The following is a 27,195-nucleotide window of genomic DNA, read 5'->3' on the forward strand; positions in this document are numbered from 1 at the left end:
GTCTGCCTATGCCTGCCTTACATGCTGCAGGCTGAACAGGTGTAGAAATACAGACCACTGCTACCTGCCTCCCTCCCTCATAGTCTTTCCACTTCATTCAAAGAGCACTTCTCTGTCACTGCCTCCAAAAACGCTCGGTGCCCGTTTTAAAAAGGCGCCCCAAACTACGCCTCGCTTCGGACCTCTCGGGACGACGCGCGAGACTACATTCCGCCCCGAACGCAAAAAGCGCTTCCCTCTAAGTCTAAGCAAGCCCACTGTCTCTTTAAAGAATGAATCGGGATCCGATTCACGCTACATACCCGCCTTCCCCGCCTCTGCCGCCCAATCCGCGGAGTCTTCGTGCCGAGACGGGGGAGCCAATGGGGACGCTCCACGAAGGGCAGCGCCGTAGGGACGTGGCTGAAGGCGAGAGCCTCGGTAAGTGACATGCCCTCCCGGCCAATAGGATCCAGGCGTGAATCCAAGGGCGGGAAGTTAGTACCCGCCGGAATCAATGGGGTAGGGAAGCACCCGAGCGTCGGAGGCGGAGCTCGGGCTGGGAAGAGAGGCGGCGGAGTGGGTGGGCGGCTGGCGGCGCCGACTCTCTCTCTTTCTCTCTCTCACTCACTCTCCTGAGGGGCACGTGACAGGAGCCGCTGGGGCTACTACAACCGAGTGCTTCGGCGGGTGGGGTGCGCCGAGAGGTGAGCGTTCCAGTCTGTGTCCCCCCCCCTCAAAAAATGAAACCATCCTTGGAATCGGACAGGCTAGAATAGAAGAAGCCTTTTGGTGGGCAGCCCCTCACTCGCCCGCGAAGAGAATGCCGGGACTCTGGAGGGGGGCACGTTGACCCCAGGGAGGGCGGTGAGGGGTGGGTTGTACCATTGCATGCAGGGAGGGGGAGTGGACCGTGGGGCTGAAAAGAGGGGAGATGAGAGTGACGGGGGAGGGGCCAGTAAGGCCTAAAGTGTCTGGCCAGGTTGTGGGGTGGGTATTGATGCGGTGGGTCCGCAAAGTCTGGGCGGTTGAGTCTTTTGGTGGGGGCAAGGGCCCGCCAGGAGCAGCCAGGCCTGGCCTGCTGGGGTTTTCTCTCCTTTTTTTGGTGGGGGGGTGCAGGGGAAGGAGAGGTGTCGCAGGCGCACCGCGAGTGGGGAAGTCGGGCCTTCCCCGTTAGGTCATGCTGTGGCAACGCCGTGAGACCTGCTCGCGAGTAGCACATGCGCGGTATGACTAATCACTTGGTAGGTCTGCGCGGTCATGCCTTGGGAGTTTTTTTGGGGGGGCGCCTTCTCCGACTGGGCTGGGGACACGGGGCCCACAGTTTCTCACGTCGCGTATTCTTGAATATCAGAAAAGGAAGAAGGGAAAAATGTGGCGGTTGTGGGAGAGGTAGCGCGGCCCTCACCGCAGGAACCCTCCCTGCCCCCTGTTGGGTTTAAAGAGTATGCGTGACTTTGTGACTATTTTGTGGCGGTTTTTCACATGAGGAAAGAACATGGGGCATGGGAGTGGACTTGGCACAGGCCAGTTTAATAAAATGGAGTATAAGTCATGTATGGTGACGTTTGAATGGATTGATGACTTGGAAACGGTCTTGCACATTTTGTTGCTGCATATTTTCTAGTAGGCATTCTCAAAACTGGAATTTAAGCTATTTTACTGCTGAACTACTTATGCACAGTACCAGGGCTCCCGGGACACATATTCTGGAAATAATTGCGTGGGCAGGGAAATGTGCAACATAAAATAATTGAAGTTAAAATTAAGTCTTAAGACTGGCTTGTACTTAATATAGATTACTGGCAACAGTTGCTTGAATGTGATTTTTTTTTTTTTTACTGGAATTGGGTAGTCAAAGAAGATAAGGGCAAAAGTCCTGTCTGGTGTGAAGAAGGAAGTGATAATTTTGCAATGTGCCATGTGAAAGCAGAAAGAGGACAAAGGTGAACTGCAAAGGGAGAGTAAGGAATGCTCTAAACTATAGAGGCCTTGAACTTCAAATGGGTAACATGCACATGAAAGTTAGCAGGTTGCTTTAGTGTAGTAACTTATTGCAGTTCACACAATACTAAGGGGGGAAGTATTGGGGTATTATATTGGCACAAGTAGTAACAATTACTTGTTTCTATTATGATGAACTGAAAATGACAGAAATTTCCTATATATATTAAGAGAGGTTTAGGTGTTGCCTTAAACACGATTCACTGCCTTTATTTGGTATGGAGTTAAGTTAACTGGTGGGTGTGGTGTCCTAAAATAACTAAAAGCTGATTTGTATGTAAAGGGACGTACAGTGGGTGAGTCTGACTCTGTTTCCTTCCTACATTGCTCCCCCACTGTTCACTCAAACTAATTTTCCCTTCTTGCCCTCCCTCTTAGGAGACATCAAGGGGCAGCTGCTATTGGCACCCTTCTAATCTTCTGTGATGTAGTTCTAAGGGCTGCTGCTCTCCTTCAAGACTGGTGCTGCAGGCTCCAAAGCTGGAAGGGAGAACAGTAGCTTGGAATTTGCATTTTGGAGGCCCTCTGTGGCACCTCAACCATGAAGCTCGATCTTAAAATAGATTATGTGTATCTCCCCCCCTTTTTCCCCCCCAAAGAAACTCAGATATATAAGCTTGGTGCCAAATGGCTTCCTAAACCAGGGTTACAGTCGCCAAAATGCGATGCCTAGTTGCCATTTTTGTGCCAGACAGAAGTCATTTTTCAATATGACTTTTTGGTTCCTGAAATTCATTCTGATTGTGCAGATAAAATACAATGGATAGAATTGTACAGGATTCATTGCTAGTGTGTAAAGAGAGTCCTGATCCAACGATCCCCAGGTATGCACCTCCAGATGGTGGAGATCTCAGGCAACATCCTGAGGCAACTTAGTCACAAGTGGCCGATAGCCATGTGCAAAATGTACCTGGTGCATGGTGAATTTCGAATGCTAGCCACAGATATAGTGAACTGTACCTCCCTTAACAACTGTTTATTGTTATTTATGGAGGCTCAGGTCACAGTTAGTGAACCATGGATTTAGTTCAGTGGAGTGCAAACTTGAATGAAATCTCTCCCTGCTAGTCAGCCTAGTTTGATCTAAGAAATACACTCAATGTGGAACCTAATATCCTCTGTAACCCTGGGTAAGGGGTTAGGCATTATTAGTACAGTGGTACCTAAGTACTTAATTCGTTCCGGAGGTCCATTCTTAACCTGAAACTGTTCTTAACCTAAAGCACCACTTTAGCTAATGGGGCCTCCTGCTGACGCTGCGCTGCCAGAGCATGATTTCTGTTCTCATCCTGAAGCAAAGTTCTTAACTCGAGGTACTATTTTTGGGTTAGCGGAGTATGTAACCTGAAGCGTATGTAACCCGAGGTACCATTGTACTGGGTAAAATCTGGCCTGTAAAACAATTTTAACTGACTCGCTACTGCTGCACCAAATTTTAATAAAGGTGAGAGTTACGTGAGAGAATTTATATGGGTTTAATAATAATAATGCCAGAAGTGTTCTCATTTTTTTCACTAGGACTAGGGCAGACGAGGCTAAAAACTAAAAAACTACACCCCCCATGAGATACTGTATTAATAGAAAAATTTTGATTCAAAGAAGATAAATTTGTCCAGCTGTTTTCTTCTGCCTCCTGGTTTCATGTTATGTCAAAGTACTTTATGTTGCTCTATTTTATCACACTGTTCTCAGCACAGAACCTCCCAGTGTGTTACTAACTTCACATTCTATTTCTGTGAGCGGTAATACACACATTCAGATACCAACAACTGTACTCTCTTCAGTAGCTGTGAACTGTTTCAGCTAAACCTGAAAAGGCACTACTGTACATGGTAGCTCACAAATCCCATTTGTAATGTATTTGCAAACATACAGCTTTTCTCAAAAGAACAGATAGAGCAATCTGCAAACGCTTTCCCATGTACTCTTAATAACCTTTAACAATTAGTGCTTGGTGTGCACAACATAATAGTATTTGCTTTAATTACTTCAAGACAAGTTATAGAAGATATATAGAAAAGGGATCACTTGGATGTTAAATATTCATGTGTGTATTCTAAAAACTTCCAGTGTTTGCCAAGTTATAAGGAGATTAAAAAAAGTCAAGAATTCTTCTTGGAAACTTGATCCTCTAAAAGGTCTTGTAAGAATTGGTCCCCCCCCCCTCCGCAACAGCCAGCCATGTGCCTATGGCATACTTAGAATCAGAATATGAAGACTAGCCCTTTCCTATTTATCCTCAGCGTTTGATATTCAGAGGCATATTGATTCTGAAGAGAAAGGTTCTATCACTCAAATTAAAACTGTCAATTACCTCTAGTTCTGTAGGAGCTACACATACCCTGATCCACTTTGTAGTTAGTACCCTGAATTAAATGCTAAAAGCAAATTAACCTGCTTGCTGTGTAGGCCTTGGTTCGTTTTGCTTATAAGGCTATTTTTCTAATGGCAGAAGGACAGAAGTGTTGGTTACCACTTGAGCAGACTAATTTGCTTTTCTTCTGCAGGCGACAAATGCTCATCACAGTAGAAACAATCTGTTTACAAAGCAGAATTTGCTGGAAAGCCAAATTAATCAGCAGGACTGTCGTAGATAGGAAAACAAACACTTGGTAGTAATATCCACAAATCAGAATATGAAGGGAGTGTAGCAGAATACATTTAAAAGACAGAAATCTCCAGGTTTTCCTGTATTCAGTTTCAACTGAGGTGTTGACTAAGCATCACTGTCCTGTAGGTGTACTTGAGCTAAGTGCGTACTTGCATTCTGGAAGCAAATGTGCATCTCAGCTATCCATTTTTGGATGTTCTCCCCCCTCCATATAAGACATAGTCTGAGTGAAGAGGCAACAAAAGTTGTACATCCCTAGGATTATATCACCTCTACAATTTGGCTTGCTCTGTGCTAGAATGTTGGGGTCATGTCCAAGTTTTGACTGCAAGACCTAAGAAAGACCCAGACTTCCATAGTACTAAGGTCTTGGATTTTGTGTATTACAGCTTTCTCTGTAGCAGAATTCTCACTAATGTAGGCTAAACATTTTGGGATAAGACTGTGTCCCAAGCATCTTTGTATTTATTATATAAACAAAATGTTTATATAATATTAAACAAAACAAAAATGTTGTCATTCCAGTGAACCGGTCTGCAAGCATATGTCTGTAGCTTCCTTTGCGCTTGATTTTGGACTTCTTAGGAAGTATTGGAATCCTACGCCCCTTTTCAGCTGAGACCTGTGGGTATGGGGTAGTATACAAATTTAATTTAATAATAATAATAGGCTCTGGAAACAGTTTAGAACACTAGAAATCTTAACAAATGTATGATATAAGATACATGAGAGTGCATGGCAGTCTCTTCTGTTCCCTAGCACTTGGTGAAATGATCAACATCCAGGCTGTTCCCTCCAGAATGTGGAGTTGGAAGGAGCTGTTTGTTGCTGGACATGGACTGGCTAATGGGAAAGATGCCAACCCCCGTGTCTTACCCATCACTTCCAAATTTGGGCTGAGTGCAAAAATGTGTCATTTTAAAATCTTCTAATATATGGTGGTCTAATAAATGTGCACCAAATACAGTCATACCTCAGATTACAGCCCCTTCAGGTTGCGGACTGCCGAAACCTGGAAGTACTGGAATGGGTTACTTCCGGGTTTCAGCGGTCACGCATGCGCGGTAGCGCAAAACTGCGCTTTGCACAGAAATGCCGAATTGCAACCCGCGCATGCGCAGACGTGGGTTGCGAATGCTGCAGGTTGCGAACGTGCATCCCACACAGATCACGTTCGCAACCTGAGCATCCACTGTATTAACTTCCTTGTTTTTTCAGAAATAACCTCTCAAAAAAAGCTCTGGTTTTGGGGGGGAGAGATGTACTAATGTCCCATTCTCTCCTATGTATGATATTTGTCATGCTTTTAAATGGCCCTCTTTTCTGGAATCCTAGAAATAGACTGGTGGTGGTATTTTCAGTGGTAGCTTCAGCTATGGTGGTGTAGAACAATCTGCCACCATGACGAACAATCAGGAACCCTCTGGGAACAGGAAGAGGCACTCTGATCTATTCCAGTGTTTCACTAGTATTCTGGTATACTCCTTCCTTTTTTCTGAGCACTCCAATCTGCTTTCAATGATAGCAGGCTGTTCTGCACCACCACGGGGAAGCTGGAGGAAGAGAGACTCACCACTGCTCTATCTGTGTTTTTCACCATAACTGGTACTCTCAGTAGAGCAAGGGAGCATGATGGAAACAAGTGCTGGGGCAATTCCTTTCAGCTATTGATGTTGCTAGTGTGGCAATATGTATTGTATATATCGAAGTGTGTAGGTGGGTGTCTGCTTTCTGTTTGGCCATGTGCACCTGGCTTGTGGTTGTCCACTGAGGTTGGCCATCATTGAATACTGCCCTTGGACAAAAAAAGAAACTAGTCACCCCTGAAGGTTGGAAATAAATGTTTATGTAGCAGTAGGCAGAGATTTTCATTGGCCCAGAGGTAAGACCATCTGACCAGGACCTCCCTCTGCCTCTGCTCACAGAATATCAATGTGCGCATTTGGCACTTGACTTGTGTCTACATCTATGACTTGTGTCTACATCTATGACAATAGCATGAAAACAAAACATGAAAAGGAGACAAAATGGAACTTTGTATAAAATGCAGGTTTGCTCATAAGACTGGAACAGCCACCAAAAGCTTTTTTTCCTTTTTTAAGTTTCAGTTATGAAACTTAGAGAAATTGATATGCTTGTTTCTAGTATGGTGTTCTTGCTGCTAGTTCTGACTCATTCATACTGCATTAGCTTTTGCAAGCCTCTCTACAAGTTTTACCTGTTTGGTTGTGATAAATCTCTTCATTATTTGAAGTGAAGGGATGGGGAGGAGCTCCTGTAGTAGTTAGTATTAAAAGGAACCAGGAAGTTGTGCCTCCATGGAACCAGCACTGATACTTTACCTTTTTCCTCCTCCTGTGCTTGTCTATGTCACTATTACACGCCAGAAGTAACCATTTCATACTGGAAGCGTGTGTTTTCAGCATGGGAGCTGTGGCGAGAAGCTTGAGCTAGTGAAGAAGCCAGTCAGGAGTTAGAACATGGCAAGGCAAAGTTCCTGAGTGACCTTCAAAGCCAAATAAGGAAGGGGGTGGTTGCTATGGGGACTGCTTCCTGTTTCCTCTTGGGTGGGGGTTCCGTGTGCTGTCCCATGGCAACAGCCCCTCACTTGGGCGGGGTATGTGTGTGTGTTGTTTGGATACAGTAGCCTCTCCTTCCTGATATTTGTGGTCCACCCTTGGGACACCTGATGTCATACAGGAAGGGGAAGGGTGTCTCAGAGTATGTGCAGAGTGCCTTTTCATTTTCATGCCCTAAATTGCTGCCAGTTGGGGCTGTTTAATAATCCTGTTTCAGTTTTATTTTACTGGGTGCCACCTTACAAAAAACAACATTTAGCAGGGCAATGAATGACTCAATTTTTTAAAAAAGTCTTTTCAAAGCTCTACTGTTCAATTTTTAAGCCTTAAAAAAATGATAGGCAGAACGGCTAAATTACAAAACAACACAGGATTTTACCAGGTATCCCACAGGGGAGTAATTGGTTAAGGGAACTGGGGACTCATAAAGTTGAAAACCACAGGTCTACACCATTAAATAGCATTTTTGTGCATGTATTGGCTGGGACCTAGTGATGAACAGAGAACCATTTTGGTAGCATATGCCTAATAGTGTGCATATATGTTGATTTATGTTGATTAGCCCTTTCCTTTGCTGGTAGGCGTAGTGATATTTCATGCTCATTTTTTACCCTTATGCGTAGACCATGAAGCAGAAGTGGTTGCTGTGTGCAGCATTGCTGTTAGCTGGAGCCTCTGCTATCCTGGCACATGAAACTCACGATCACGATCATGATGATGACGACGTAATAGATATTGAAGATGACCTTGATGATGGCGTTGAAGAGGTAGAAGAGTTGAAGCATGAAGCGAGCACTCCACCCCCACTCCCTAAGGTTTGTTTGAATACTTAATTCAAGTGTAGATCTCCAGAAAGAAATTATTAGCAAGTTCCTTCATTCTGATGATTGGACCAGGTCTGCAGCTTTCTAGCTATAATTCTAATTTTAACCGGCCCATTATCTGAGTGGGGTGCACTCTTCCAAGTTGTTGCTTTCCTTTGGCTGCTAGAACTTGCTTCTTGAAAAGATGTGGAAAATTCCTGCATCCAAACTTAAGTTGCTGCACTGTCCAGAGAGGCTTCTCCTGTTGTTTAAAGCTTTGTGCTGTTTGCATGGGTGTAGTGTAAGGAAAGCCCATGTGGTGCTATCTATATGTTTTGGACTGCATCTCCCAACAGTCCCAGCCAAAATAGCCAAAGGTAAGGAATGATGGGAATTGTAGTCTGCTATATCTGGCGGGCACTACATTGACTGCTGTGGTGTTAGTAAATAGGGATGCTTGGGGAACTTATTCTTTTGAGTTCTAGTTTGAACTGATCCATTCAATGTCTTCTGGATGACTGTGTGGATCAGAAGATAGTTTTCCTTGTGTGATGTAGTTGGGCCTAAAAACAAACCAGACTGCATATAAAAATGCACATATACTTAGAAATGCTTATTTAGTGAGAACGCATTCAAAAACATCTGTTTAAATCTGGTGCAGATTAATTAAATTCTGTGCAGATTAATGTGGAAATTGGACACAGCAGGCTTTGTCGACATGTGAATGTGATACAGATGATACCAGTGGGAAAGTAGCATCATGTACATTGGAATTAGTCATACTTGGAAACAGTAATACATCTATATTAGCAGTTTATGTCACCACCATAGAACTATACCAAGACATTATAGCAATGCAACATACCTTTGTGTTGTACAGTGGTACTTCTAGTTGCGGACATGATCCATTCTGGGGTGCCATTCGCACCTCAAATAGTCCGCAACTAGAGCGGTGCTTCTGCGCATGCGCAAAGTGCGCAAAACGCTTCTGCATGTGCGCACGCGGTGAAACCTGGGTTTGCCGAATTTGCAAGCTGAAAAGACGCGACATGTACCTAATGCAACACAAGGTATGACTGTATGCCTAGCTCTCTCATGTTTGCCTTCTGGGCTCCTAGATCTTTAAGGCGGAAGGAACATGAAAATTGAGCCATGGGTTGCGTTCATCATAGTGCTGAAGAGAACATTTCATCAGCACAAAGATTTATCCTCCCGCATGCCCCCTAAATTCCACCAAAACTCCAGAGCAGATTTGGGGATGGTGCAAGGGGAGAGGGACACCCTCTTGTGGTAGTTCTAATATTTCATTCACTAGTATCCTATGAATTGCTAGTGTAGTGCTACACTACGCCCTAAGGTTGGAATCTGCAATAAGAAGTAGAGTAAAGCAATGAGTTCAGATTTCTAAACCATTATTTGTAGTGTTCTTTCCAGTGAAGAGCTGTTTCAGTAATTCTGCTGTTCAGTAGGAAGTGGAATAGTTTGGGATGTTAACATACAAACTATGGGCAGTATCCAATATGTTCCATTAAAAATCAATTTTTAGATAATGATCAGGCTAAACTAAAAAGTTTTAAAAAGTCAAATGAATATATCTAAAATTTAAGATATAACATTGGAAAATTAGATAAGGTGGGGACAAGGTGATAAATTGCTGAATTAATTTTTATATTTTGGAACGTAGGAGAGGGAGATGTGAGGAAGTCCAAAAAGGATAAGAAAATATGTTATGAAATGTGATTTTTTTGTATGTTTTGTTTATTATGTTATATTTTTTTAAAAAAAACTATTAATAAATATTATATATATATATATATATAAAATATGTTCCATTAGCACAAGGACTTTTGCCCATGCCACAGAACTTCTCCTGCCTCCCCTTTTCCCCCACCCTAAATCTGTTCAGGAGGTTACCCCAACCCTTCAGAGCCAATTTGGAGGGGGGGGGAGTTTTATTGCACTAACGGAAATACTTGTGCTGTCAGAACGAGTGCATTGTGTACCCAAAAGCATATTTGTCAATTCTACTTGATCATAAATAATATGAATTGATTTATAATATTGTTCAAGATATCACTTATCAAGGTATATCGGACATCTTTCTCAATCAGGTTACCTATAAGGCCCCAGTCCCAACAGGAGACGTTTATTTTGCTGAGAACTTCGATAAAGGAACTTTAGAAGGGTAAGTTTAAGCCCAAGAGGTGTTAGTAGATTTACAGAGAGATGTTTCTGTTGTGTGCATTAAAAACATTTATATCCCTTTTGCCTCAGTATGAGTAATTCACATAACAAAAAAGCAATTCTAAACAAAGTCAAAGCAAAATGTACACAGGTACTTGGCAGCAACCAATAATCACAGTGCACTACCATGCAGATACATGGTAAAAGATTAAGAAGCGGGTCCTCAGATGCATGTGAGGATTAAAAGCAGGTCCTGGGTCTAAAAAGGTTGAAGATGTGTGTCTTAGGGCATGGCATTTCAAAGCCTAGGTGTTGAAACAGAAGGCCCTGCCTTACATCTCTACCAAAGTATATCTTAATTATAGTGCACCAATCACAGAGCCAGCAGTTTGTTAGCAGTGAGCCATTCAGTTGCAAGTTCTTAGACTTAAATATGGACATGTGGTAATATGCATATTTATTGAATTTGTTGCAAGACATACTAATTCACTAAATTATGTAATTACAGAAGATAAAAAGGTGTTTAAACACATTTAAGCTATGCAACGCTCTCATATCTGGTGCCTCAGTTTGCTTGTCTTCCTTTACCCTTCTTTCCCCCCTTCTCCTTTTTTGCTATGTTTTTTAGATTGTAAACCTGAGGGCAGGGACTGGCTTGCTTGTTAATGATCACTTGTTAGCCACTCTGGGAACTTTTTTGGCTGAAGAGTGGGGGGGGGGGGGATGCTTTAAATAAAAAACAAAAAAACCTGTTTTTAAATTTTAGGTGGGTTCTATCTAAAGCTAAGAAGGATGATATAGATGATGAAATAGCCAAATACGATGGTGAGTATAATGCTTTGCTTGGTCTTCACTGCATGCAATGACTGGGGTTAGTAGTTTAGCACAACTACTTTAACTGGCCCAGCCTCCTCCCAGTACTGGATGGTATTTTTGTTTAGAACTTTTTTATTTGTTTTTATAACAATTGTTTATATTGTTATCATATGCCATGGGACTTTATGGTGAAGGGTGGGTAATAGATCTTAATCTCAGGGTTGTGGGTTCGAGTCCCACGTTGGGAGAAAAATTCCTGCAGTGCAGGGGGTTCGACTAGATGATCACTGTGGTCCCTTCCATCTCTACAATTCTAAGATTCAAATGTGACTAAATCTCAATTAAACCTTTGTCTTGCTGTGGCACTAGTGGCCTAGTTCTCACAGAGATGATAAACCTACATCTGGACTGTGATTGCATGCATCCCGATACAAAAATAAAATAAAAATATTTTCCACATAGAAACCATCTAGCCTTATTCCTAAAATGTTTTTTTCTGTGGAAGAAATGGGTTTTTTGTATGGAAGAACACTCAGTCAAATGAGCCCCCACTTGCAAAACTGTACAGACCTGATACAGATTGACTTCATCAGTAAGATCTGGGCCAGAGTTCTGGGAGAGCATTTAAACATTTCTGTGAACTATTCAACAGCACTCATGTGAAAAACACACGGCATAAAGCTAGCATTTATAACACTTGGCACATACCTGATTCTAACAATTTCATTTTCATGTGTATAGAATCTTGTTTATTTTTAGGTTGCAGTTAGGCAGTGTTGTGAATGAGTGGCTCTCCTGAGCAAAGTTCCTTGTGTGTTGTGGAAGGTTGTATTTTCTCATAAACTAGAGCTGTAATTTATTGCAGTCAGTGGTAGCTGAATTGTGCATATGGGTTCTAAAAGTGGTAGATATTTTGTGCAATGAAAGTTTGGCTGTAAATATGGTGAGTAGAAATGACATGGTGTGCGATTTCTTATGAATAGAGTATTAAAACAGCAATGGGCTTCCTGATGTCTTGTCCTGTTTCTTAATAGGCAAATGGGAAGTGCAGGAAATGAAGGATACTAAACTACCAGGGGATAAAGGACTTGTGCTGGTTTCTCGAGCTAAGCATCATGCAATCTCTGCCAAACTCACCAAACCCTTTGTCTTCGACACCAAGCCCCTCATTGTACAGTAAGTGATCCTTTTTATTTTCTATCTAGCAATGAATGGGTGTGTACACTGAGCAGTTAAGTTCAGTGGAAATGCACACACTCACTGTATTGTATATTGGCCTATAAGGACTGAGCTCTGTGGAAGCAGGTTCTGCCAGTTCACAGCAAAATCTGACGATTCTGTACAATGGATAGAAACTGCCATGGGCTTTTTTTCATAACCAAAGTCAAAATGTCTTGCCTTCCTCACAATCTGGACTATAAGCTTGCTTCACTTGTAATGTTCAAAACATGGTTTGGCAGTTGGGGACTTGCTTTGGATTTCCACTCTAGATCTGTCTTTCATTTGGTGCTTTGAGCAAACCAGTATGTGCTGTGATACATGAATTGGGGAAATTATGATTTGTTGCCAGCCAGAATTGAAAAACATGGCTTAAAAGTGGGGTTCCATTTCTGAATTGAGTTGCACCAAAGAAAGAATTGAAGCATATGAGGTGAGACGAGGAAAATGCCGTCTCAGTTGTGAAAGGAGGATGTGGTTCTTGTTTGAAATGAGTCATTGTCTTCAGGAAAAAATGAGGTGGGTTTTCTTTTTAAAATGAGAGTATTATTTTATATTCCAAACTAACTTAGGTATGAAGTCAACTTCCAGAATGGAATTGAGTGTGGTGGTGCTTATGTAAAGCTGCTTTCGAAAACTCGTGAGCTGAACCTGGTAAGTGACTGTCTTCCAGTTTCATTCATACAGCCGTTGCCTTCTGAGTTTTAGCTCCTAATGTGTGTTGGGCTGTATCCACAACTACCATACTTTTCGGACCATAACACGCAGTTTTCCCCCCCTAAAAGATAAAGGGAAATGTGTGTGCGTGTTATGGAGCGAATGCAGGCGGGAGGAGCCGCTCTTGCTGGCTTTTCGGCAGCCTCTCCTTTCCTCCTCCGTCGCTGGGAGGGAAGCCGGCACAGCTGAGCACAGCCTCTCTGCCTGCTTGCTGGCTTGCCTACTCTATGGCTTTTCGGCAGCCTCTCCTCTCCTCCTCCGTCGCTGGGAGGGAAGCCGGCACAGCTGAGCGCATTCAGATTCTCAGTGTTTGCCTGCTCTATGGCTCTCCCTTACACACATGTAAGCGGCTCTGCTTTCTTTACAATGAGCCGGAAGGAGGGACAAAGAGGGCATCCCCTTCAGTCCATCCCCCAGCACCTCACCGGTAAATTCAAACAAAGCGGCTTACAAGGCTCGTGTCCCTGTGTCTCCTCCTCCTCTTTTTGCTCCCGTTCAAGGCAAGGCAGCTGCACAAATGTGAGTTCCCCCTCTCTCTTCCTTCCCTCCCTCCCTTCCTCTTCCAACTTCAAACAATATTGGGGGGCAGCCAGGTAAGCCCCACCTCACATACCACAATGGGGGGTGGGGGGTGACTCCCTCAAATATTTAATGGGGGGGGTGAAGGCACCTAGGCCCATAGGAGTTGGCTGCTTTGCCTAGGACAAATGTAAGCTCTCCCTCCCTCTTCCAACTTCAATAAAATATCAGGGGGGGGCAGGTACAGGTAAGCCCCATCTCACAGACTGCAATGATCTCAAGACAAAGTGCATGCACACTGGTACCTTATATGAATGGCAATGCCCATCGGCATGGGGGGAGGATGACTCCCTCAAATATTCACAGAAGACTAGAAGAGTACTCGAACCTAAAATTCTCTCTTCATTTGTTAATGACAGTGATGATGGTTCTTAATGCTACTGTTGACTGCTGTTCACTTTACATGGTTGTAATATGATTCTGATATACCGGTTGTTTATTAAATAGTTTAGTACAACATTTGATTCAGAATATTTTTTTCCTTGTTTTCCTCCTCTAAAAACTACGTGCGTGTTATGGTCAGGTGCGTGTTATAGAGCGAAAAATACGGTATGTTTACTGTGCACTTACTGTGTTTCCAGTGCTGGGATATGATTTTTATCCAAAATACATATCCTGTACTTGGTTATAAAATACTACTATTTGATGCATTGTTTCTCCAACCAGCTTCAGACTGTTTGGAATCCTTAAGTCATTCCTAATTTGTCTGTAGTTAAGGTGTGCACACCTTTCTTTGAATAGAGTAAATACATCTCCACCTTCCCACCCTCAATGTGCCCTCGTGCGTACACAAACAGAGAACCTGACAGTAATGAAACCACACTGATGTGAACATCGGGGGGGGGGGGGAGCAAAGAAGTGCATGGGCGGGGGAGGGAGAATGTCACTGCACTCTAAGGCAGTAATGTGAGCACACCTTTGGACTTCACTTCCAAACGGAGTATGTTCAAGGACTAGTTGTGGTTGTAAGAGTAGTCTGCTGGCCTACTTATCTACAGTTAGAGCAGTTTGTGGGTCTATCATTATTCTCATGATTTCTGCGGTCTACCAAGTATGTGTTTGCTGAAAAATTATTAATTCCTTGCCTTTTGGATTACTCTAGATGGCACATTTCATACATCTCATATGCTAATACCATGAAAAATGCCCTTGAATTGGTAGCATGAATTTCGCTTTTTGACTAAGCATCCATGACTTATAAGTTGGTTGGTGCAGTGTTAACAACAGTTTTTGAAACTTCAGGTTCCTGAATTGCACTATTAATACTCCTAACAAGAAAAGCCTTATTTTTCTAGACTTTTACAATTTTGGTTGATGTAAGTCTGCTTATACAGAGGTTATTGATTTCTAGATTTGTAGAATCAAAGTGTTCATAAGATGTAGCTTAGGAGCTTGTCCTGAAAGTTAACTTATGCTGTGTGTTTGAAGCTTGGGCCATATTTATATTTTTAAGGATCAATTCCATGACAAGACTCCCTATACCATTATGTTTGGCCCCGACAAATGTGGAGAAGACTATAAATTGCACTTCATCTTCCGGCACAAGAGCCCCAAAACGGGCATGTATGAGGAGAAGCATGCAAAGCGTCCTGATGCTGATTTGAAGAATTACTTTACTGATAAGAAGACTCATCTTTATACACTGGGTAAAGCAACCACATATTTGGATTTCTATGTGAAAGTCTAGTGCAGAATGTGGGAGAGGCTGTTTGCAACAATGGAGTGTATTGTAAAGCAGGAAGCGAAGAGTTTATTTTATTTCCTGTGTAAGAAACCTTTAACGATAGAACAACTTCCTGCAGGAGAAGAGTAGACTATAAAGCAGGGAAATGGACCTTCTTGAACCTATATTTTTATAGGTTCTTCTCAAAAGTATTGAAGTTAACTTTATTTTCCTTGGTCATCCTAGTTCTGAACCCAGACAACAGCTTTGAAATCCTGGTTGATCAAACTGTTGTAAACAGTGGGAATCTTCTTTCTGATATGACCCCTGCCGTGAATCCGCCACGAGAGATAGAGGACCCAAATGACCAGAAACCAGAGGATTGGGATGAGAGAGCTAAGATTCCAGACCCAGATGCTGTTAAACCAGATGATTGGTGAGTAGCTGTTGAAATTTAAGGAACCTTGGGAGAAGCTTGCTCCAACAGCTTTTTCTGAGAGTGGCATGAAAAGAAGCATAAAGGGAAGTAACTGGAGTGTAGTTTTTCTAGTGTATTCTCTGGTTTTCTAGGTAATCCTTAATTACATTCCCATATATCTGCGTGAGCATTGGGCAGAGACTAGATTGTGGTTGAACCTCAGGAAGGTTAGAAATGGGCTGAGGGGAGTTGGTCTGACTATTGTTCTGCAGTTTCAGTCACAGATCAGCTGAAGTCTGTGTCTTTTCTGCAGTCTGTGCTGTTTGAAAGGCCTTGAGCTAGCTGCTGCTGATCGCCCTGCTTTTCTGGCTCAGGGGATGCCAGCATGTAGCTCAACTTAGCACCTGAGAGGGGGATGAATTGGAAGCAGTTGCTAGAGACTGGAAGAACCAGGTTTATGGCACCACATTTTACCTCTCATGTCACCATCTGTAACACTGCTATGCTTTCACTTGCTGATGACATAACTTGGAAGGGAGTTTTGCAAGGCCAATTCTTCTGTGTTGCTTCCAAATCCTTAGCGAAGTGAGAGTGATAGTAACAAAAACATAGCATTAAGTCCAACTGCCAGCCTGTTAACTTGTTCACAAGCTTGTTTGGCCTGGCTTGGTCCCAGTGGATCAGTCACCCCCCCTTTTTTTTTGTGAAGAGATGAAAACTTTTGTCACAGGTTTTTTGGAGCCTCCTTGATTTTTGCCTACTTTTCTGAGGAGGGAAGGGTGGCGGGTGGCAACTAATAGGTTTTTCTTTCTCCTGATGAACAAAAGAGGAAGGAGGGTGACTGTGAATTGTACTTGACCCTGAATGTGGGTGTTGGATGCAAGTTGGAATGACACACCAAAACCCATGGCTCTGAATAGTCAATTAATTAATTAAAGCATGTCCTGGTTGCATTTTATGTTATCTAAGAGCTTCTGGGGACGCGGGTAGCGCTGTGGTCTAAACCACAGAGCCTAGGGCTTGCCGATCGGAAGGTCGGCGGTTCGAATCCCTGCGACAAGGTGAGCTCCCATTGCTCAGTCCCAGCTCCTGCCCACCTAGCAGTTTGAAAGCACATCAAAGTGCAAGTAGATAAATAGGTACCACTCCGGCAGGCAGGTAAATGGCATTTCTGTGCACTGCTCTGGTTTCGCCAGAAGCTGCTTAGTCATGCTGGCCACATGACCGGGGGGGGGGGGGGAGTCTGCGGACAAACGCCGGCTCCATCAGCCACTAAAGCGAGATGAGCACCGCAACCCCAGAGTCGTTTGTGACTGGACTTAACGGTCAGGGGTCCTTTACCTTCACCTTTTTAAAGAGCTCCGTAGCCTCAGGCAAGGAGAGCCAGTATGATCTCTTTTCCCTGTCAGTAGATGGCGGTGGCTGGTTCTTCAGGCACACCCTCTCCTGGCTTGCTAGCTACAGACAACTGGAGACCTGAGGAACAAGTTGAGAGTGGGGACAAAATGGAGGATGGCTGGTGTTCTCTAGTAGCAAGGCCTTATTTTGTTAACCATACTTCTCATGCTCTGTCACAGTGCTCCAAATAGCTTATGATACCCTAAAAAAAATAAATGATACAGTAGCATCACAATTATTACAATTGTAAAAGATATAACAGAGTGAAATAACTTGGAAATGAAAGACTAAACAGAAGGCAAACCAAAGCTTGCCTAAAGAAGTCTTTATGCCCCTTATCTTGTTACCAGCTGTGGTCATGCAGGTGGGTCTCTCCAGCTGACCACAAGAGATGGGCAGGATCAAAGATACCCTTCTTTTAAATTGTTGGGGACAGTAAGGTGATTCACTCATTGAGTTGCACCCAGAAATGACCTAGAAGGTCCCAACATCTACAGGCCTGGAGCAACATGCTCCCTGAAAGTGTTAATGGTTTCTTCCATCTTTTAGGGATGAGGATGCTCCTGCTAAGATTCCAGATGAGGATGCTGTGAAGCCAGAAGGTTGGCTAGATGATGAACCAGAATATGTAGCTGATCCTGATGCAGAGAAACCAGAAGATTGGTAAGTTAACCCTGATTCCACTTTGCAATGTCTTCAAACTAAAATAGTAACTCTGCTGGTGATCCTTAAAATAGGGGTTTTTTTGTGAGCATTTCAGTAACCACAACTAATATTTCCAGATGTGTAGTACTTAAACTTCTGTTCTGTTTTGTGTTTAATATGTCTACTTGGCATCTAGTTGTATGTGTGGAACATAGCCTGATATACTTCAATGTATTCTGTGTCCAGTTTCATTTTTTTCACTGATTGAAAAACACAATTCTGTTACTGGTCTAAGACAGACACTTGGCTTGTTTGCCACTTTCAAAAGCAGGTGAGAGCTGTTGCCTTAATGTGCTGCTGTGGGCTTTCTGGAAAGCTGCTGCTTAGTCCAGTGTTCCCCAAACTGCTGCCCATCAGCTCTTCTGAACTACAGGGGAAGGCTGGATTGCATGAACCCTTGGTCTGTACCCATTCTTTGACTGAAATGATAGTCCAGATAGTCAGCAAACGAGCAGGTTGATGTTTGTCATTTTGTATGAATGACTTACATGGGAGTTGCTGTGACACGCTCATATTATATATGATCACTGCTGGAAGACATGATGTGTAGTTAGTTCGAGCCCATCTAGTCATGGTTACAGTTGGAACTCTTTTAGATGAGCAGCACAAAGAAAACAGAATGAGGAGTTCAGGAGTATGGATCTGAATTAATATTTGATTATAGTAGACTTGTGACTTCTTGCCCTGACTGGCCGAAGCCAGAAGTTCTTGGATTTGTTTCTTAAAAGACTTTCTTTCAAATGCACAAGTTGATGCAATCAAAGTCTATTGTTCAATCAAAGCTGGAGGTTGCATAACAGCTTTAAGACTTTGGCTGATGAAGAGATTGCTCTAAGCAGCTGTTGATAAGATTAATCAAGAAAGAAAGATAACTGTGAATGGCTTTACAGATAGTGTGATCAGCATTGTGTTCCTCACACAAAGAAAGGTGCAAGCAAGTTGTGAAATTTCATGTATTCCCAAATTTTGTATTAGCTAGGGTGAGAGAAAACTCAGAGTATTAGAGGAATTCAGTAGTTGAGCAAAACCTATAAGCTTTGTAACATTACTTGTATCTCACCAGCTTAGAGGCATTGTTAGTGGGTGGTTTGCTAGACCAGATGGGTGGAATATATATATTTTTAGAGGTGGAAGTGGTGTTGGAATTGGGCATTTGGTTACCTGATGCAGCCAGTGAGGCAGAGTGAGACACATGACTTGCCTGTTGTTGAGTGGTAACTTGGGGGTAGGAGTTTACATGTCCTTACTGGTGGGTGTTATATGAGAGGTAGTGAGTGTTGGCTGAATACAGCCTTCTGCCTGAATTTACTGGCTGCATGTAAAGGCAAAAATTACTCTAGGTTGCTCATTTGATAACTTGGTGGTGGGAGATGCTAACCTGCAGGTAGATCTAGTCAGAGTAACTCTGAAAGTGTTGTAGTCCCAGTCAAGTTCTGGCTGTAACTTATTTCTGCAGTAGCTCCCAGATCTGGGAAATTAATGGCCTGTTCTGGATTGAGTCTGACTCCTTCTTGAAAGAGTAGGTTCATAGCCTGGGAATGCTACGTGAGTCGTCTCTCTAATTGGAGGCCCAAGTAGCTTCAGTGGTGAGGAGTAGCTGGTTTGTTGGCTACAGTCATTCTTGGTTTTGGATAGCCTCGCCACAGTCTTGCATGCTCTGGCAGCCACCTATCTCAACTACTCTAATGTGCTGTTCCTAGGGTTATCCTTGATGAACGCTTTCTGGAAATTGCAGCTAGTGCAGAATGCATTGGTGAAATCTGATGGAGCAGCTCTTTGCATACCAGCCTGCCTGGGCATTGAGTTCAGCATAGGAGGCTTTACTCTCCATTCCCTCAATGGTTGCGCCTTCTTGAGGGTTGTTCCCTGCCTTTAGGACTCATTCCCTGGAGGCACAGTTGGCTGTCTAGTTGACGTGTTCCCATTGTCATGGGAAAAGATTTCTGTTCACCCAAGCTTTACAGTGGATTTGATTAGCTTGCTCTGGATCAGAGGTGTTTGTTGCTGTTCCAGTTTAATGTGCTTATGCTGTGCTTTTTAATGAACATAGGTTTTCACTTCTGTGTTTTCATTTTATTAAATAGTGTATATTGGCAAAAGGGGGTCTTTAAATAGTGGAAATAAGCTAAATTACACATTTTCTGAATTGTTAACACAAGTTGATTGTAAAATGAATTTGCTTAAATTTTGAATTTATTTGATTATGCTAAGGTAAGGAATTCTAGCATAATTAGTGTAATCATTTTGATTTTCAACACTGATAATTATTTCTAGATCAAAATTTCTACCATAGGTCAGAGACCTTTTAAATTTCTTGTTAAAAAGTAAATGGAGTCCTAAAACAGTGTTACTTTTTTCAGGGATGAAGATATGGATGGAGAGTGGGAGGCACCTCAGATTGCAAATCCCAAATGTGAATCTGCCCCTGGTTGTGGTGCTTGGCAACGTCCCACAATTGACAATCCCAACTATAAAGGCAAATGGAAAGCACCCATGATCGATAACCCTAACTACCAGGTAAATTATCTAGTATTACAAATTATATTTCATACTCCTATTTCAGGGTACATTCTTTGTATTCTGCTACTTTTTTCAGCTATTTAAGACTAAACTATGATCTGGTTAACACATAACACAGAGTCATGGTTTGTTTAGCCAGAGTTGATTTCTGAATCTAGTACATCAATAAACCACAGTGTGCAGTGGTTTATTGGCTAATAAAATATAGCATTTTAAAACTATGGTTTGGTGTTTTGTCCAAACCAAAGAGCCTCACTTACCCATGGATTGTTTGGCTATGCCACACAAAAAACTTGCCAAGATACAGAGGCATAAGGCATAGAGCAAATGAAAATCATTTTGGCTAAACAAGCTTGGGGTATCATTATGTGCAAATACAGCCGTTACATGTCGTAGTCTAAGAGCAGGATAGAATTAAAATACTTCCAACAATGTTTTACTGATGTGTGCCTGAATTTTCCAGGAAAGGAAGCGAAGTGGGTTAAAAAACAACAACACACACATACATACACAAAGCCCTTATTTGAATTTAGACCTGTATCTATCTCCATATAAGAGAGTTTCTATCTACAGGATCTAGGCAGTGGTCTTTCACAACCCTGCTTCCTGGAGATGTGAAAAGCTGAACCTGGGATTTTCTCCATACACAGCATGTGCTCTGCCATTGCTCTGTGGACAGACAGCTGCTGCAGAAGTGGGGAAAATAGCAAAACAAGAAACAAAGGGAAATAACAGTACATTGTATATATAGATGTTCAATAAGATTGTGAATATAAGCCAAGAATAAAATGAAGTATTCTAATCTGTTCAGAAATCTCTGAAGGGTCATTAAAATGAATTATTGTGTTCTAATTGTTCTGTTTCTTCATCAGGGCATCTGGAAGCCAAGAAAGATTCCAAACCCAGATTTCTTTGAAGACTTGGAACCTTTCAGGATGACCCCCTTTGCTGCTCTTGGGCTTGAGTTGTGGTCTATGACCTCTGACATATTATTTGATAATTTCCTCATCTGTACAGATCGGGCAGTGGCAGATGACTGGGGTAATGATGGATGGGGTCTGAAGAAGGCAGCTGATGGCGCTGCTGAGGTGAGAAATAAAAGCTTTGTTTCTGACAACAAGCAGGATAACAGACTAGAATCCAAATGTTGTTATTTAATTAAATTTGTATACTGCCCTATACCCACAGGTTTCAGGATAAAATCGGAATATAAAGCCGCAAAATACATAATCAAAATAAAAACAAGGACAACCCAATAACCCCTTCAACACATTTTAAAAGGGCATAGGATGTCAACCAACCAAAGCTTGGTTAAAGAGAAACGTTTTTGCCTGGTGTCTAAAGGTGTATAATGAAGGTGCCAGGTGAACCTCCCTGGGGAGAGCATTCCGCAGACGCGGAGCCCGTTCTCGTGTTGCCACCCTCCAGACCTCTTGTGGAGGAGGCACATGAAGAAGGGCCTCAGAATATGATCTCAGGGTCTGAGTATGGAAAGAGGTGGTCATTGATGTATTGTGGTCGTGAGCCGCTTTAAGGCTTTATAGGTCAAAACAAGCACTTTGAATTGGGCCCGGAAACTAATTGGTAGCCAGTGCAGTCGGACCACGATCGGTGTAATATGCGCACACCGTCTTAGTTCGGTGAGCAACCTGGCTGCTGAATTCTGCACTAGCTGAAGTTTCCAAACTGTTTTCAGAGGCAGCCCTACGTATAATGTATTGCAGTTATCTAACTTTGAGATTACCAGAGAATAGACAACAGTAGTTGGGCTACCCCTGTCCAGTTTAGCTGGACCCCCAGCCAAAGCTGATGGAAGGCACTCTGCGCCACAGAGGCCACCTGAGCCTCAAGTGACATCAAAGGATCCAGGAGTACCTCCAAACTATAAACCTGCTCCTTCAGAGGAAGTGTAACCCCATCAAGAACAGGTGATCTCCCACCCATCCGGTCTAGGGAACAACCTACTAACACTGCCTCAGTCTTACCTATACTCCAAACCTCTTTCTGTTCTTTGGTCATTAACAGATTTGTACGTCTTTTTTGAGTTAATAAACACACATATCCCACTTTACAAATGTTCCCTATGCGAACATTCATATCGAAACATGAGGAATTAGTACCCAAACCTTGCTATGCACACTGCAGATTCAGACATTTGAATAGAGAGCATTTTTTACTTCTTTGTTTACCTTTTGCTGGTTGGCTGAAGAATGGGGAGGTGTGATTGGACAGATCACATAGCTTCTTTTCTGGGTTTTCCTGGGCTTTTTGGCTTGGAGGGGGGACAAAATTCCATGGTTGGGTGATTGTTAGATCTCTTGGGCAGCTATATTGCCTCATAATCACTGCTAAGTACAGAGAACTTCATAGATTTTGATTTGTCTTCCAGCCCGGTGTTGTGGGTCAGATGATGGCAGCTGCTGAAGAGCGTCCCTGGCTTTGGGTAGTCTACATCCTTACTGTGGCTTTGCCTGTGTTTCTTGTTGTCCTCTTCTGCTGCTCTGGAAAGGTGTGTGTTTTGGAAACAACTGGTTTCAAAAGTATGTTGAGTAGGATTGGAATTGGAAGTGAATAGTCTCTGAGAAACTTACTTGTGGAATTCCTACAACTGTTTCAGAAACAGCCAAGTGCTGCAGAGTACAAAAAGACTGATGCTCCTCAGCCAGATGTAAATGAGGAAGAGAAAGTGGAGGAAAAAGACAAGGGAGAAGCAGAAGCAGAAGAAATACATGAAGAAAAGCCAGGTAAGCAAAGTTGATGATATTCACTAGTCCCAAAACCACTAAAGCTTTATCCTTATAAAGTTACATATTTTAAAATTTGAAGCCTAATGTTGAATTGGAGAGTAGGCAGCAAAAAACACAAGTATCCTGTAAATAATAGTAATAAAACCTTTTTACACACTTCAGAAGAAAAGCAGAGAGGTGATGGTGATGCAGGAAGTGCTAGTCAAGAGGAGGAGGAAGAGGAGGAGGAGGAGGAGGAAGAAGACGAAGATGAAGAAGATAGCAAACCTATTACAGAGGTAAGGGGTTTTTTTAATTGCAAAGTGTTGCACTAGAGCAAGCCTGGAGGTGGTAACCTGTTTATAAGAGCAGCCAGCAATGCAGTGCTTCCTAAATATGAATTGCAACCTCAGTGCCATCAGTTGATGGGATCATTTCACTTCATAACCTGGGGAATCAGTTTTGTGAATTCTGAAAAGCCAAAGTAACCTTCAAATAATTTTTAAAAACTTGTGCGAATGGGATAAACACAGTTCCGTTGATATGTGTATTGTAGTTTAAATAAGTGGATCCTAGTCCAGGGTTGAAGAATTCATGGCCCTCTAGAAGTTGTTGGACTCAACACCCATCAGCCGCTGGCGGAGGAAGAGAAGTGCGGAGGGAGCGCACCACCCCTGGCAGCGCGATCCCATTGGGGTGCCATTGCGGCTGCCCTCCGGCCCGCACTGGGTGCCACGCCCCTGCAGGCAGCGTGCCCCGCCCCCACTTGCTCTCTGCCCCACCCCCTGGTGTCGGAGCATGAAGCTCCACCACTGCCATCAGCACCAATTGTCATAGGAGCTGTAATCCATCAATATCTAGAGGGCCACAGATTCTGCATCCTTGATCCTAGTGCAACCTGCTCGCTAGTACAGGAAATCCAACACTACAGCATCAAAAAGAAAGATGGAGAACCACTATTTTAAGGTGATCAGACAACTTTCTTCCATGGCTGCTTTCTGTTGGATAATCCACTATCATAGACATTATGCCAACCAATCACAGCTGCTCAATATTTTTTTTCGGGGGAAGGCATTACAGTTCAATTGAAGAACATAAGCTTTAAATGTTTTTCTTTTTCTTCTTGGTTCTAATGTATTTATGTGGAAGTGTTGTCTGTATGTCTGTTGGAATGAACAGTTCATATCTTCCAGAAGTTCTTCCTAATGTTTTGTTCAAATCCCAGTGAATAACTTCAAAGATACTTTCTCGTTGCTTTCTAAAGCTAAGAGGAAATTGAACACAGGAAGTGACTTCATATTTATGTAAGAGTTGTGTTCTTTTACCTTTACAGGAGGAGGAAACTGTGAATAGATCCCCCAGAAACAGAAAACCAAGAAGAGATTGAAATATCCTAAAAACTTGATCTGATTAATTTTCCCCAACATGGTTTTGGGAGAGGACCTTGGATACCTTTTGCTGAAACTCAAATAATAAAAAAAAACCAACCTCAGACTTCACCCTCCACAGGTTCCTGTCAAATGCTCTCCAGTGTAAATGAGTGTTAGCAGTAAAATATTCGCAATTGTGTTTTTAAATAGAGTATTCCTATAGAAAAAGAATGCATTTAACACAACCCAGCTAAGAATTTCTGGAATGTTACAATAACTAACATTTTTTTGTTTTGAAAATTTTTGTTTTTGAATAGAATGATAGAATTGCCAGTCTCAAAACCTTGGCTCAACTTAATGTATTAATCTATCAATGGAAATGAACAGCAAACCTTAGAAAATTGCTTGGTATACAATTTTTATGTTTATTTTTCTTATTTTTCTTTTTTCTCTAACCAAAATGAACATACTTATACATCACAGTTCCCTTAGTTTGATCATGTCAAAGTATGCTGGTCAGTTATGTTAAAACTTGTACTTCAGTCAGCTAGGAGAAAGAGAGCTCAAATCCATTTCAAGAAACTATTATCAAGTGCTTAAATAACTTTCCTTCTTATTGGAGTAAGGGCATAATGAGGCCATGAAATACATATATTGGTCATGGGTTCTGCCCAGTGAAAACAGTATTCATAATCAACTTGAATTTGAGAGTAAGTTCTGGTTTAGGTTACTAAGACTGAGACTGGATTTAGCCCTTGGAATTCTTTTCAGTATAGAATTTATTTTCATGATGTTTTGTTTTTTTATTTTGTTTTTTGTTCTTTTTTAAACAATTCCCCCCCCCCGATGGTTTTAAAACTAATTCCTCCTGTTCTAGCTTCTGCTGCTGCTATGCAGTTTGTTCAGAATGCAGCTTAGCTGCTATAGAATGCATATGCTCAGTTCATTAAATCTGTTTGTGATGTGTGTTTTTAATCTCAAAGGTTGAACTACTTTCTGGGGTCCAAACACTGTGGATAGTACAGTGTTGCTAACATTCTCATTATTGCCATTGTATGTACATTCATGCGCAGAGATGAAGCAAAGGCAAGCCAATCTAAAGATTTGCACCAAAAGCAGATGTCAGTATTTTGCGGCTAAGGAAGGAGCATGTGAAAGCTTCCCGGGTATATGTACCATTTTGAGACTAAATCTGCTCTTCATGTATCAAACTATATTGTTAATGTAGGGGGTTCCAATTCCAGCTGAATAAATTTTTTAAAAATGTGTTGTATTTTGTATCTAGCAATTGTAATCCCTTTTTTGTGGAATACACACTCTGCCTCTAAAGATAAAATGTAATTCTGTGCTGTTGTATTGGAAGACTAGGGGGTTGGGAAGAAAGTAAATAAGCTTTTGGGCAAAACTACTGTATGTGCACTGAATAGAAACACTCCAGATTTTTATGTGTGGATAAGAGGTTCTCAAAGTCACAGAGGTTTTGCTTCTTTAAGGTATGATTTTCACATTCAAATTTCCATATATGCTTTTCAGGTATGCTTCCTGGCACCTGGTTTGTTTGTTTTTCCTCAATAGTGTTGCTGTTCTCATTGGAGGCTACAGAGTTCACAGGCTTAATTAACTCATTTTAGTTGTTTAGGCAGCTGATAAAAGAAATTGCTTCCATAGCTGCCTCTTCTGTCGTTTCCCCCTCACATGGTAGACTTGCAGTGCCCCATTCAACACCTCAGTTTGTGCTAATTGTAACATACTTTATTTAATGCTGTGTGTCATGTGAACAATCTTAAGTTATTCTTTATTTCTGGTGTGTTCCTCTTTCTCCAGACTGTGAGGGAAGTTTTCTGATGAAAGTCATAAGGCAATCCTTAATTTGAAGCTAAAAGTAATATATTTTTGGCATTTGTGGGACCTCTTCAGAACATGCCTGTATGCATCTTTTGGCTTTTTTTATATCAGTGAAATTTGCAAAGCACTACATCATTTTTATCAATTGTTTTAAATGTACTGCTTAAAGACTTTGAGCCTGGTGTGTAATTGTGAACAACCCATATTAAGAAATATTCCACACGAGAGGGTTGCCCCATCAACAATTTCAGATTAAAGCACGAATTTGCATATTATGGAGTAAGTTGAAGTTTCCAAATAATTTGAGGTTCTTATTCTATCTGACTTGAAGATGATTATTTTTGTTTGTTTGAAGACAACATTCAGCTGTAGGAAATCTTTTATTGCCAACACAGATGAATTTATAGTGGGGAAGAAGCTGAATCCTAAAACTGCATTGGTACCTTGATAAGACTTCTAAAGGAAAGGGTTCCCTTTCAAAGAGGATGACTTCAAGGTTAATGGGATGTTAGACTACCTGTTTGGCTTTTTATGTAAAAGATAAAACTGCATTCAAGCAATTTCAGATCTATCTATATTAGTGTGTTGAGTAAAAGGTAGATGATTTTAAGCAAGGTAATGCTATACAATGAAAAAGTGGTTTTTCATAGGATATTTACACTGCAAACTTGCTTAAATTTTAAAATGCTGATGTTAAAATCCACTGAGATGTGGATGTTACAGATGCCTGGAGTCTTGTGCAATTAGCCATGAATGGGGAAAGGTATCTTGGATCTTCAGTGCTTGGTTCCACTTAATCTGTGGCAGTAAATATGGTGCTAGACTAATTTCTTGGCACCTTGCTGCCTTCTCTTCACTATAGTTTTCTAAATGCCAGTATTGCCTCCATACAAGTTTCAGATGCAAACCCCTTAAGTGTTGCTAAACAAGACTGTGACTTTCTTTAAAAAGTCCTGACTGTTATTAAAAAATCTAAAGATGCGGTATGCATATAAATATATTGGTTAAGTTATAAACAAATGTAAGCTTGCTCTGATTAATAAAGAAACTTAAATCACCA

General features: G+C 42.0%; 1 protein-coding gene across 2 annotated transcripts; it reads left to right on the top strand.

The window, feature by feature from the left end:
- The first annotated feature begins 522 nt into the window (after positions 1-522).
- CANX (calnexin) lies at positions 523-27,195 on the top strand. Of its 2 annotated transcripts, none has more exons than XM_079966481.1 (15): positions 523-686; positions 7,797-7,988; positions 10,088-10,161; positions 10,927-10,985; positions 12,011-12,152; positions 12,767-12,848; positions 14,944-15,136; positions 15,400-15,589; positions 17,519-17,632; positions 20,035-20,191; positions 21,067-21,282; positions 22,584-22,703; positions 22,812-22,938; positions 23,104-23,219; positions 24,254-27,195. In XM_079966481.1, the coding sequence occupies exons 2-15, from the start codon at positions 7,800-7,802 to the stop codon at positions 24,305-24,307; spliced, it is 1,833 nt and encodes a 610-aa protein (XP_079822607.1). In that variant the 5' UTR covers positions 523-686; positions 7,797-7,799; the 3' UTR covers positions 24,308-27,195. The 2 variants fall into 2 exon arrangements, with proteins under 2 accessions (XP_079822607.1, XP_079822606.1); XM_079966480.1 differs by lacking the exon at positions 523-686 and adding an exon at positions 1,199-1,223.

This window comes from Podarcis cretensis, assembly GCF_951804945.1.
Source record: "Podarcis cretensis genome assembly, chromosome: 2".
NCBI lineage: Eukaryota > Metazoa > Chordata > Lepidosauria > Squamata > Lacertidae > Podarcis > Podarcis cretensis.

Bases quoted from the DNA above. Each gene is read 5' to 3' on its own strand.
- CANX (XM_079966480.1), top strand. From the start codon at position 1,200: ATGCGCGGTATGACTAATCACTTG. The intron at 15,590-17,518 runs GTGAGTAGCTGT...TCCATCTTTTAG, and splicing joins GCTGTTAAACCAGATGATTG to GGATGAGGATGCTCCTGCTA. The intron at 22,704-22,811 runs GTGTGTGTTTTG...CAACTGTTTCAG, and splicing joins TCTTCTGCTGCTCTGGAAAG to AAACAGCCAAGTGCTGCAGA.